General features: G+C 45.2%; 1 protein-coding gene and 1 non-coding gene across 2 annotated transcripts; both read left to right on the top strand.

Moving 5' to 3' along the window:
- The first annotated feature begins 1,075 nt into the window (after positions 1-1,075).
- TOMM20 (translocase of outer mitochondrial membrane 20) lies at positions 1,076-10,313 on the top strand. The gene is made up of 5 exons (XM_008496484.2): positions 1,076-1,387; positions 6,260-6,306; positions 6,996-7,077; positions 7,360-7,502; positions 8,542-10,313. The coding sequence occupies exons 1-5, from the start codon at positions 1,264-1,266 to the stop codon at positions 8,584-8,586; spliced, it is 441 nt and encodes a 146-aa protein (XP_008494706.1). The 5' UTR covers positions 1,076-1,263; the 3' UTR covers positions 8,587-10,313.
- Positions 2,805-2,939, top strand: LOC115598168. Its single transcript, XR_003987443.1, has one exon. It is a non-coding gene; the product is annotated as a small nucleolar RNA SNORA14 (small nucleolar RNA).
- Positions 10,314-11,977: the final 1,664 nt, after the last annotated feature.

The raw sequence follows: 11,977 nt of genomic DNA, 5'->3' as shown, positions 1-11,977 counted from the left end.
CCGTTTCTTCTCTTCCCACTGATTGTTACCTGGGAGAAGAGCCCCAGGAGGTTGATGTCAGCCAGGAGCAGGACCTGGCACTGGCTTTGTGGAACCTCAGCCATTGGCCTTGTCCCATCCCTCCCTCCTGCCTTGTCCCATTCCTCCTGCCTGTCCCATCCCTCCCTCCTGCCTGTCCCCTGGCAGAATAACACTGCCACCAGCCTGAGGTCATTGCAGAGGGACAGTGGGGACACTCAGACCCCTCATCCAGACCATGGAGAAAGATACTAAAGAGATACTAAGGACATACCAAAGAAAGATGCTAAAGAGATAGTAAAGAGATAGATGCTAAAGAGAGATACTAGAGATAGATACTAAAGAGATAGAGATAGATACTAAAGAGATAGATACTAAAGAGATAGATACTAAAGAGAGATAGTAAAGAGATACTAGAGATAGATGCTGAAGAGATACTAATGAGACAGATACTAAAGAAATACTTAAGAAATAGATACTGGAGAGATACTAATGAGATAGATGCTAAAGAGATACTACAGAGGTACTAAAGAGATACTAGAGATAGATGCTAGAGATTCTACAGAGATGCTAAAGATACAAGAGATAGATACTAATGAGACAGATACTGAAGAGATAAACACTAGAGATAAAGAAATAGATACTAAAGAGATAGTACAGAGATACTACAGAGATACTAAAGAGACACTAAAGAAATAGATGCTAGAGATACTACAGAGATGCTAAAGGTATTAGAGATGCCGAAGAGATACTAATTAGATACTAAAGAGATACTAAAGAAATAGATACTGAAGAGATACTAATGAGATACTAATGAGATAGATGCTAAAGAGATACTACAGAGAGAGATACTAAAGAGACACTAAAGAAACTAGTACTAAAGAAATACTAAAGAGACATTAAAGACATACGAAAGGGATACTAAAGAGATACTAAAGAGACACTAAAGAGATCCTAAAGGTGTTCCCAGCCCCGGGATCACCGCTCCTCCCCTCCTTCCCCCAACCCCATTCCGCAGCGCCCGGACTGCGCATGCGCCCCGGAACCCTCCGACCTCCCCGCAGGCACTGCAGTAGCCGCCCTCAGCTGGCGCTGGTTGATGACGCAGGCGGCAGCGCGGCGGGGTCCTTTCTGTCTGCCCGCTCGCCCCAAGGTGGCTGCGGAGCTCGGCGGGGGCCGCGCTGCGGGCGGGGGTCGGGGGGGACCTTCCCTCGGCGCCGGGACCTTCCCTCGGCGCCGGGCACCATGATGGTGGGCAGGACCAGCGCCATCGCGGCGGGGCTCTGCGGGGCCCTTTTCATCGGCTACTGCATCTACTTCGACCGCAAGAGGCGGAGCGACCCCAATTTCAAGAACCGGCTGCGGGAGCGTAAGTGTCCGGGACACCCCCCGTTCCCCCCCAAAACACCCCTACCCCCGAGGCCCTCCCCCCAAACCCCTTTTCAGCCCCAAAGGGCCGCCGCCCCTCCCCCTCCTCTGCGGGCCCGCGCGCGGCGGGGCGGGCAGGCGGCACGTGGCGGCTCCGCAGCGCCCTTCCGGTCCCGGACGGTTCTGGTCCAATCCCCCCCCCGCCCCTCCCTCACCTCGGGAGGAGCGGCCTTGAGACCCCGATGGCCCCCCCCCATCAGCCCGCGCTGCGGCGGTTCCGTGCGGGAGGGGCCAGGGCCCGGTTCGGAAGGGGGTGGTGGTGGCGGCCCCGGTTTGGGTTGGGGGTTGGTGGCCCTGGTTCGGGAGGGAATGATGGCCTGGGTTCGGGGGTGGGTGGGTGGAGGTGGGCATGGTGGCTGCGGTTCAGGAGAGGTGGGGGTGGTGGCCCCGGGTCGGGAGGGGGTGGGGGTAGTGGCCCCGGTTCGTTAGGGATGATGGTCCCGGTTCGGAAGGGGGAGGGGGGCGGGGGTGGTGGATCCGGTTCAGGAGGGGATGATGGCCCCAGTTCGGGAGGGGCCGAGTCGCAGTTCGGGAGGTGCGGGTGGTGGCCCCGGTTCGTTAGGGATGATGGTCCCGGTTCGGAAGGGAGGGTGGTGGTGGCTCCGGTTCGGAAGGGGGTGATGGCCCCGGTTCGGGACGGGGGTGGGGGTGGTGGCCCCGGTTCTGTGGGGATGATGGTCCCGGTTCGGGAGGTCGTGGTGGCTCCGGTTCAGGAGGGGATGATGCCCCTGTTCGGAAGGGTGGGTGCTGGCCCCGCTTTGGGAGGGGCGTGGGGGTGGTGGCCCCGGTTCGTTAGGGATGATGGTCCCGGTTCGGGAGGTGGGGGTGGTGGTGGCTCGTTTGTTAGGGGATGATGGCCTCGGTTCGGGGAGTGGCGCCCCCAGTTCGGGAGGGGAGTGGGGGTGATGGCCCCGGTTCGGTTCGGGGGGTGGTGGCCCCGGTTCAGGAGGGGATGATGGCTCCAGTTCGGGAGGGGCGGGGGGTGTTGGCCGCCGTTCGGGAGGGGGTGATGGTTTCGGGTCGGGGTTCGGGGTGGTGGCTCCGGTTCGGTTCGGTATGGTCCCGGTGGCCATGCCCGTCCGCCCGTGTCCTCCGCCCCGGGGCTGGGGTCTTCTCGGAGCCTTTTCTGTCGTTTGGGGAGCGGTACCGGGGGGGGTTCTGTGTCAGGAGCTTCCTCGGGAATAATTCCCCTCCCTTCGGCCTTTGGAAGGTTTTTACCCGCCCCCCTCACCCGCGCTGTTTCCGCAGGTGCTTTCTTGGTATGATTCTGATTTTTTGGGTCAGATAAAGCGGCCCAACCCCTCCCAGGGAGGCTGTGGCCGCCGTGAGGCAGCAGCCCCCGGGGGATTTTTGATCTCCCGCATTCTAAACCCTCCTGGCAGCTCTGTCAGTAGCTCCCAGGGTAAGAATGAATGCCAGAGAAAACTGGTGATTTATCCAAAATGTGGAGCTTTTCTCCCGTGGCTCTTTGTTATTTCACGTCTTCAACATTTATTTAAAGGTCCCAATAGGGAGGTTTTAAATGGAACTGAAAGGAAGGGGGGGAAGCACTGGGATTTATCCAGGGTACCCAAGTGAGTCGTGAGAAACGATCTGCTGGTTGTTGTTGCTGGTGGTGGGAGTGTGTAGAGGATTCCTTTGATAACTAATCTGAAGATAAGAAGTTAGCATTATGGTAAACATCACATGGTCAGCAGTTTCGTGGATGGGTGATTCAATAATTAGATCAGTTAAAACCAACTCCTTACCTGGTGATGTTTAAATGTGCTTTAAATGCTTTGGTTCTGCCTGAACACCCTGAATTGGTTGAAGCACCAGAGCTGACACCTCGCAGTGTAATTCATAGTCATAGAATTGGCTGGGTTGGAAGGGACCTCAGAGATCATCAAGTCCAACCCTTGATCCACTCCTGCTGCAGTTCCCAGCCCATGGCACTCAGTGCCACATCCAGTCTCTTTGGAAATATCTCCAGACACGGAGAATCCACTACTTCCCTGGGCAGCCCATTCCAATGGCTGATCACCCTCTCCAGAAAGAAATTCTTTCTCATCTCCAACCTAAACCTCCCCTGGCACAACTTGAGACCTTTTGTGCTCTCTTGTCTTGCTGAGAGTTGCCTGGGAAAAGAGCCCAACCCCCCCTGGCTCCAACCTCCTTTCAGGGAGTTGGAGAGAGTGATGAGGTCTCCCCTGAGCCTCCTCTTCTCCAGCCTCAACACCCCCAGCTCCCTCAGCCCTTCCTCACAGCACTTGTGCTGGATCCCTTCACAGCCTCCTTGCTCTTCTCTGGACCTGCTCCAGCACCTCAATCTCCTTCCTGAGCTGAGGGGCCCAGAACGGGACACAGGACTCAAGCTGTGGCCTCACCAGAGCTGAGCACAGGGGCAATTATTGCATGTCCTGTGAGCTCTTCCACAGGAAATTGTGTCTGTGGAATACTTCAAGGCCCTTGCTCTGTGTGTAGCACCCCAGGTTCATGGTTGTTCTGTATCCTCCAGGTTCCCTTTGCCCTGCAGTGCAGGTTATTCCCCAGGAGTTTTTAGGGAAGTTGTGTCTGCGCCTGCCTTGCATAAGCAAACCAAATTGGTGTCAGGATAATCAGCCAGGTCCTTTTTATCATGGTAAATATGTAGCAGAGAAAAATCTCAGCTTGCGTCAGGTTTTTGCAGAAGAACTGGAGGTGTTTTTTACATCCTGCTGTTCTCCTTATCCAGGAGTGTTCTGCACAAACTTTGGACTTGGTCTGATTTAAAAATTAACATTTTTCTTTAGCATTGTGGTTTGATTAGGGGGTGGTGGCTGTTGTCATTTGAAAGAGATGACTGGGATCCTTAGAGATGATAACACTGGGTTGCTTTTAGTTATATTTTAGATCTTTTTGTTGATTTAAAGGAATTTAAATGGTTTTTTTTTAGTACTGTAGTTGGTTCTTTAGTATGGGTGCCAGTGATCTGATTACTGCAGCTCCTCTGCTGCTGGATGGTCAGGCTTGGGCTGTAAAATATTTGACCAAAAAAGGTCCAGCACAACAGCCAGCTGCAGTTCTTTAGATTAAGATAAACTATTTCTTGGGCAGTAGTTAGGGGTATTTGATGAAAAACTTGAAGCCACCTTTACAGCAGATCTTTTCCAGCAGCATTCTTGGGATAAGATTGTTTTCCAGCCTCTGATGCAATGTCACCAAAAGTCAGGAGGCTCTGTGTGTCAGTGCCTCTTCTGTTTGGTCAAGCCCATGCTGACAAACACAGAACCAGTACTGGTTTTGCCATCCCAGTTACATTGGAGACCTCCTGGGGCTGTATTAGGACCAAAGTTTACAAAGGCCCATTGTAAAAAAAAAAAGAGTTGGCAAAATTCAGGTTTCAGGGAAAAACCAGAGTTTCTTGGAAGCTTGAAGAACTGCTGGACTTTGGTTTTCCAGATGTCTTCATCTTATTTATTTAGCAGGTTTTGTGTTCCTCATTTGGGGCCATATCCTCTTCAATCTTAGGACCAAAAAGAGAGAGCAAAGCTAGCTGGAGCTACTTAGTTTTCCACATCTGTGTTTTAAGATAGTAAGATTTTAGATGTGTTTCCCCTTCATGTCCCTGGATGTGTGGAACTGAACTCTCCTGTCTGCACGCGTAGACTCTGATCTCTCTGAGCAGACACAGAGTTTCTGACCATGCTGAACTTTGCCCCAGAGCCTGGGCAGACATCAGGGGTAGGAGCTGAGGGTGTGAATGGCCATTTGGCTGTTCTGCTCTGTTGTGGGACAGGTTTTGAAGCTGCTGGGGATTTTTGCAGCCCGTGGCAGTGCCTCCGTTGGTTCCCACTTCAAACTTGCTCCCCCTGTTCAGGAGCTCTGCCTGAAAAACCTGCAGGTCAGGTGCTCTTTGAGAGCTTTCTGCTTTGGATGGGTGCACTTGCATTTCAGTATTAACCAAAGATTCCTTTCAGGAAGCCCATCCCCCTTTTCCAAATGTGACAGTGTCTTTAGAAAAGAGGGAAGTTCTTCATTTTCTTGGAGGTACCTGAAGGAAAAGAAAAAAATTTGAGGGGTGTTCCTGAAAGCAATTGCTTGTTGTATCACTTTGGCTGTTGCAAATATTTTTTAAAGTTAATGTTAGCAGCCATGATGGGACAAATTTTGAGGTATCCTTTAGAGGTCTGGGTTGGCTATTTTTTTTTTTTTTTTTTTGTAATTGTTATAGCTAGTGGACTTATAAGGAGACCTCTAGAAATGTGTTAAAAGAAGAAAAATTGCACAGTCATTCTGTAGGTTAGCATTGAGTTCTTATATCTAGGTGATTCTTTACATTTCTTTACCCTTTACAGATGTGTGTGATCAGGTGCCAAAAGCTTTGACCAAGTAGTTATATTTACCTATATTTATTTCAGTTTTTGCTATGAAGCAGCTGGAAAAGTACACCTAGGTACTGCCACTGCTAAAGGTCCTGTTGGGGCTGCACCATGTAGTTAAAAAGTAGGCTTGTAGGAAGCTGACCTTGTGGCTAATGATTATTAGAAATCATGTAGAGAAATCTTTCATTCCTCCATTTCATTCCTCCAAATTTCTGTCCCTTTCGCCCCTGGTGCATCTGGGGTGGGCTCTGCCCAGACCCCACACCTGGGGTTTACCAGCCATAGCCAGGACCCTCATTACACCTCTAAATGACACTGTGGCAGAGAGGGGGTTGTTCAGTTTTCAATATTTTGGTTATATTACTGGTATCTTATTTTGAAAATAACATTGATTTGTTCCTGGCTTTGATCTATAACCTGAAGGCTCCTTTAATGGCAGATTAAAAATAAAGATGTTTTTATTCTTTCAGGAAGGAAGAAACAGAAGCTTGCCAAAGAGAGAGCAGGGCTTTCCAAGGTAATGCTGTGTTCAGTAATGCAGTACTGTTTGGAAAGGTGTTTAATTTGTGTTATTTGTAAGATTTGTTCAAAAGATCTGTCTTCATTCTAGCATTGCAAACACTTCTGCAATATGGAGTCTTCAGGTGGTTTAAATTCCCAAGTGGCCATGTGAAATGGTTTCTCTTTTGTGTCAAATGGAGAATACAACATTTACTGTGTGACTTGATAGTGTTTTCCTCTTTGTAGTATGTGCAAGGACTTTGGAGACTTACAGATGTTGATGGGACACCCCTATAGCTGAACCTTACAGGTTTTTGTCATAAGTGTTTGATTTCTCTTTCCTTATGACCAATGGATCTGGAAGAAAAGGTGGATTTATCTTAGCCAGTTGTAAGAAATGCACTTATGATGAACATAGCACACCTCAGGATTTGTATTTGCTACAAAAGATGTAATTAATAAACAGAGTAGCACTTCAGGCTGTGTCTCCATAGATTTGTGATGCACATGAGACCTGAGTCTGTTTTCCAAAAACATTCTTTAAGTGTGTAACTCGGTCATGACACTTCTGATACTATTTTTTTACCAGTTTCAGTGTAAAAGTACTCTGTGTGTGTGGTTGATTTCAATCAAGAATGTTTTCTGCTAGCTTGTTTATTAACTGATGTTTAAGGGTCAACTTCAGTTTTCTTGTGTGTGTTCCAGCTGCCTGATCTGAAAGATGCTGAAGCAGTTCAGAAGTTTTTCCTTGAGGAGATCCAGCTTGGCGAGGAACTACTAGCTCAAGGTAATAGCATTTTTTTTTTTAAGAGTAAGTTGTAAAATAATTATTTTTACTTTTGCTAGAAGAAGATTTTTATATACTAAGATCCTCTCAGGAATCAAGTTCAGCTTGGGGAAATCCTATTTACTTGTTTCTAAACTTCTGAGTTCAGAAAATCGAGCAAGGGAGGAGGAAAGAGGAGCATGAATGGTTCTCAAGATTTTAACCCAGTGTTTATGAATGTTTTATGTAAATACTTTGCAGTGTGGCAAAAAGTTGGGTTTAAAGCCTGAATTTCTCCTACAGGTGAATATGAGAAAGGTGTTGATCACTTGACCAATGCCATTGCTGTGTGTGGACAGCCCCAGCAGCTACTACAAGTTCTACAGCAGACTCTTCCACCACCGGTGTTTCAAATGCTTCTAACTAAGCTCCCTACAATAAGCCAGGTATGTGAAACCTTCCCTCTTGTTTTGGTTTGAAAACAGTTGAAATGTTTCTCTTACCCACTACATCAGTCTCCAGTGTTGGGTTTTGTAATATGTTTTCATTCTAATCCAACTGAACATATACAAAACTTTCTTTTTTCCACCTGAAACAAACAGTACCATTAGTAGCAAGCAGGGTAAAAGAGAAATACAGAACTTCTCTTGTGCATTAGGTATTTTAAACTCTTCTAAAGTAGAGACATCTGATGACAGTTCTGAAACTATAAGCAGATCCACCATTTCATGAATACAACTGGGGGGATCAGAAAAGCAGTAACTTTCTTGAACTGGGTCTTGAGTTTTATTTTTTTAATATCTGCAAGTGTCTGTAAAGGTCCATCAGACTGAGTCTGTTGCTTTTGCTAGCCTGTTGCTGCTGGGCCAGCTATAAACACAAAATGTTAACTGGCACCAGAATGCATGACAGTTTGGAAAGCCTGGATCTTTCCCTAATGGTGAGAGTTTGTGGCTGTGGATATAAAATGCTCTCTGTAGGTAAGGTTGGTAATATGCTGGAGATGAATCTGTTGTAAAATAAATAACACCTTTTACCTTCTTGGAAGCACAAGAGTGCTCCCTCATGATGTTAGCTTGCATAAAGCAGAGACTGTGCCTCAGCCAGCTGCCTTTACAGCTCAGGCCTGGTTGCATTTTGGTTTAAGGCCCAGACTGTTACTAAAAACACTTGAAAGTCTCAGGTGCACAAGACATAAATGGAGCTGAAATGTTTCCTTAGAGAACAGAGCCATAAACCCACCCAGTGGTCACCACTCAAGCCTGATGAGCTTATTTGTCTGACTTTGTCTCTTTTAGGTATTGCAGAGTACCAAATTTCTGTGAAACTTCCAAAAACTTATGTGAAATAGAGTACCATTCTTAATTAATCAGTTTGCTCAGTAATTACACTGCTTAATGTCCAGTGTCAAATGACATTGCTTGATAATCAGTTGCCTGCTGTCAATTTTATGTAATTGTGAATGAGTTTTTCTCCTTCTTACAGAGAATTGTAAGTGCACAGTGCTTGGCTGAAGATGATGTTGAATGAGGTCACACCACAACAGGGGGGGGAAAATGTTTTCTTACCCCAGAAGATGAGCATCAGTAGGGGGATAAAGGGGCAAACATTGTAGTTAATGGACTGTGTACCACATCGGGTTCTACCAGAGTTAAAATTAACTTTGTGTAGGTGGGTTTCGCAGGATTTTATTTATTATCCCAGTGAAAAGTGTATTTTGATAAGAATTCATTTTATAAATACACTGTGTTGAGTTATCAAAGTATCACTAACTTCATTATTATTAAAATATGCAGTTGTAATGTTGTACATATAAAGACATAAAACTACAACCTATTGAAAGCCCAATGCTCATTTTTGAAAAAAAAAACAAAGTTATGGCAATAAAGATTTATCTGCACTTGTGTGTCCCTATAGTACTACTTTAAATTTCAGCACATTTGGGTGTCAGAGCAAATGACTTAACATTAAAATTTATTTTTAATGTTATGGCTGGTCTTCCAATGCTTTTAAATGAAGTTTAAAATTTTGTGTCATTTCATGAGAAAAGAGACATTATTTAAACAGTAACCATTCCTTTTAGAGATGTGAATTAGAATGGTAATAGGTGACTGGCTGCAGAGAGAGTGACAAATCCATTTCTGTCAGGTACAATAAGATCTGAAGAGATGGAAGTCAAAACCATGTCTGGCAAATATGAAAAATCTCAATGCAGGTGTCTGAAATAAAGCTGTTTGGAGTAGAACTTGGGGTAGATTGTAAGAGCACAAAGGTTGTTTTTTAGAAAGCTTGGAACCTTTTGCAAGAAGTTAACATTTCTGTCTGTAGCCTTCATAAAAAATGGTTGTTAACAGTCTTCAGCATTTCCATTCAAATTTTGCACTGAGGAGGTGAGAAGTGATATCCCTGGGCTAAGCTGGCTGAAGCTCATGGAATTGGAAAGATGTTGTAAAATTTTGGTATGGTGTGAGACAGTGAAGTTGTATTTAGGTAAGTGTTCCTTTGCCAAGGAAAAGGAGGCAAATACAATACATTTTTTCCATGGGGAGGATGTTTTCTCTGCTAAAACAGATTGGCTTCTGCTGTTCTCTGCTTTTGTTCTCTCACTGCTTGGGTGGCAGAAGAAACAATTTAAAACCAAGCTTTATATTTTTGGCCTGGTGTCTAAAGAGAAGAAGGGAGGAGAATGCCTCAAGGTGTCTTTTAGAGCAGCTGATAGTTTGTGCCAGTGATGCTGGTGCATTAATAGTGAGTTAGGAGGTGGCATAGTCTGAGACGAAGGAAGAGCTGAGGGCTCTCCAGCCACAGCATTCCCATCTGTCTCATTGCAGCCTGGGGTAAGTCTGTAAAAGCAGATTCTTCCAAACCATAGGTCTTAATGGTTCAGAAATTCCCTCAAACAGAATATTTGGAAATGTTAAGTGGGTCATGGTAACCCAGCAGCCAGGAATAGAAATGGCTCTGAGTCAGTCTGCTTAGGCTCTTTGCCTTGGAAGAGATTTCCCCTTAGCCTCTTAAACAATTTCCCAAGATTTGAGGTGCTGTTCAGTCCTTCTGTAATGCAACAAATACTGAAGATAGTGGCTACTGTGACCAAAAATTTTTGGAAGAACTGGCTGGACTTTAGTCTTTGTTGCATGTGGATTGCTCAGGTAGCATGAGCCAAAATTTTAGTAGCCATAATCTTCAGGTGGCAGTGGCTGGTTTGCTCTTCTGATTTGTTTTAGAGGGACAAAGTTATTATGCACCTAGAATACTTAAAAAAAAAATACTGGGAAATTGCAGAAGGTTTTATTTGTCATTAGTACAGTCAGGCTTTGGGGAGGAGTTTTTTTGTTTTCCTTTCTACCCTTCAAAATGGAAAAGTGAGAATTCAGAGGTTATGCTGACAGACTTAGCACATTTACCTGCTCTCCCTGCTGTTGGTGGTTGCTTCAGTGTAATATCTTCTTGTTTCACTTTTTATGTTGCTTTAAAGTAAATCAAACTCTTTTCTGCCTTGAAAAACCAACCCAAACACCCTAAGACAAAAGTGGCAACCTTTAAACCTGAACAGTGTGCTACACTCTGTGGTCTCATGATGACAATCACACAGCTGAGCTTTCAGCAAATCTGGGTCTCAGTTCTTATGATTTTGATGGAAGACTTGGTGATAGTCTGATTATGTCTACAGGTGGTTATTTTTTAATAAACATCATGGACATGCATGTTACTTGAACCCTTTTTAGTTTCCTTGATCCTGCAGAGTTAGATGCAAACAAAATTGTAGGTTTACCTGAAGCCTTAAGTACAAATTTAAGCTCCAATACCTGTTTTGAGTGCCTTGGCTGATAAGGTGAGAATGATAAAGCCTTTTAACAAGATTTGTTTTCTTTTTTTCCCAAAAAATATCCTTATGAAGGTAATACTTTACCAACTGTGAAGACTTGGGTATATTGTCTAGAATGGTAATTTGCTGTTGCTCCAGCAGTGGCAAGCCTGGGATGGGGCAAGCACAGGCCACAGGTGTGGGAAGCTGTAATTTACAACTGGTTTCAGGCACAAGCAAAGTGGAAGTCACTGGAAGTGCAGTGGAAATGGTGGATGTTACAGCACTGGTGGTTGTAGTGCATAGCTGTGCATAGAACCATGATTCTTTTCACCTGTGCAGACTGAAAAAAAGGTGGGAGCAAGCCATTCCAGGTGTGGATTTGCTGCTAAATAAGTTCTTAGTTTTTATTTTATTGCAGGTAAAACTCCCAGAAAGAGCCATCTTCCCTTCTTTGATGCTTGCAGAATAAGGCACTTGCTTTCAGCACTAAGGATTTCTCATAAAGGGAATCAAAGATTTGTTAACTTTTATGTTGGGAAGTCTCCTATCATCAGTTTGCAAGCATTTTGGGCAGTTTTTATAGAAAAAAAAAAACCCAAAACCAAACGGCCAGTTTCCTGATTATGCAGGGCTACCTTTGATGTCTCACCATTGACTTTTCTAGATAATGGAATCAAATGCAAGCCCAGAGTGATCAGACACACACTTGAATCACCTGGCATTAATTTCCTCACCCTGAGGGGTGACAGAATGCTGGTGTTGCCCTTAATTTGAAAACTGGAGAAGTCCCATCCCTGCTGTGTAGGAGGCCAGCTAAGCCATCATCAAAGCAAAGCTCCCAGTATTTATGCACCCAGAAGAATCTGTCTAAAGTTTCATTTGTACATCTGCTGATGGTGTGTTTAAAGTCCCTTAGGCTGAACAGTGGCTCTACATGACCCGTTGTGTTAAAATTAACATGAGTTAAACTTCAAGGGAATCTTTGAAGTGGTCACTGAGTGCTTTTAGTGAATGTTTCAAAGGCTTGCACTGTACACCCGTGCCTCTGTGTTTTTTAAACTTATGCATATGAAAAGGGCTGATGTGGAAAAAAAAAAAAAGGAACCATAA

The sequence above is a fragment of the Calypte anna genome, chromosome 3 (assembly GCF_003957555.1).
Source record: "Calypte anna isolate BGI_N300 chromosome 3, bCalAnn1_v1.p, whole genome shotgun sequence".
In the NCBI taxonomy this organism is placed as follows: domain Eukaryota; kingdom Metazoa; phylum Chordata; class Aves; order Apodiformes; family Trochilidae; genus Calypte; species Calypte anna.
This window is presented reverse-complemented; position numbering and strand designations above follow the sequence as displayed.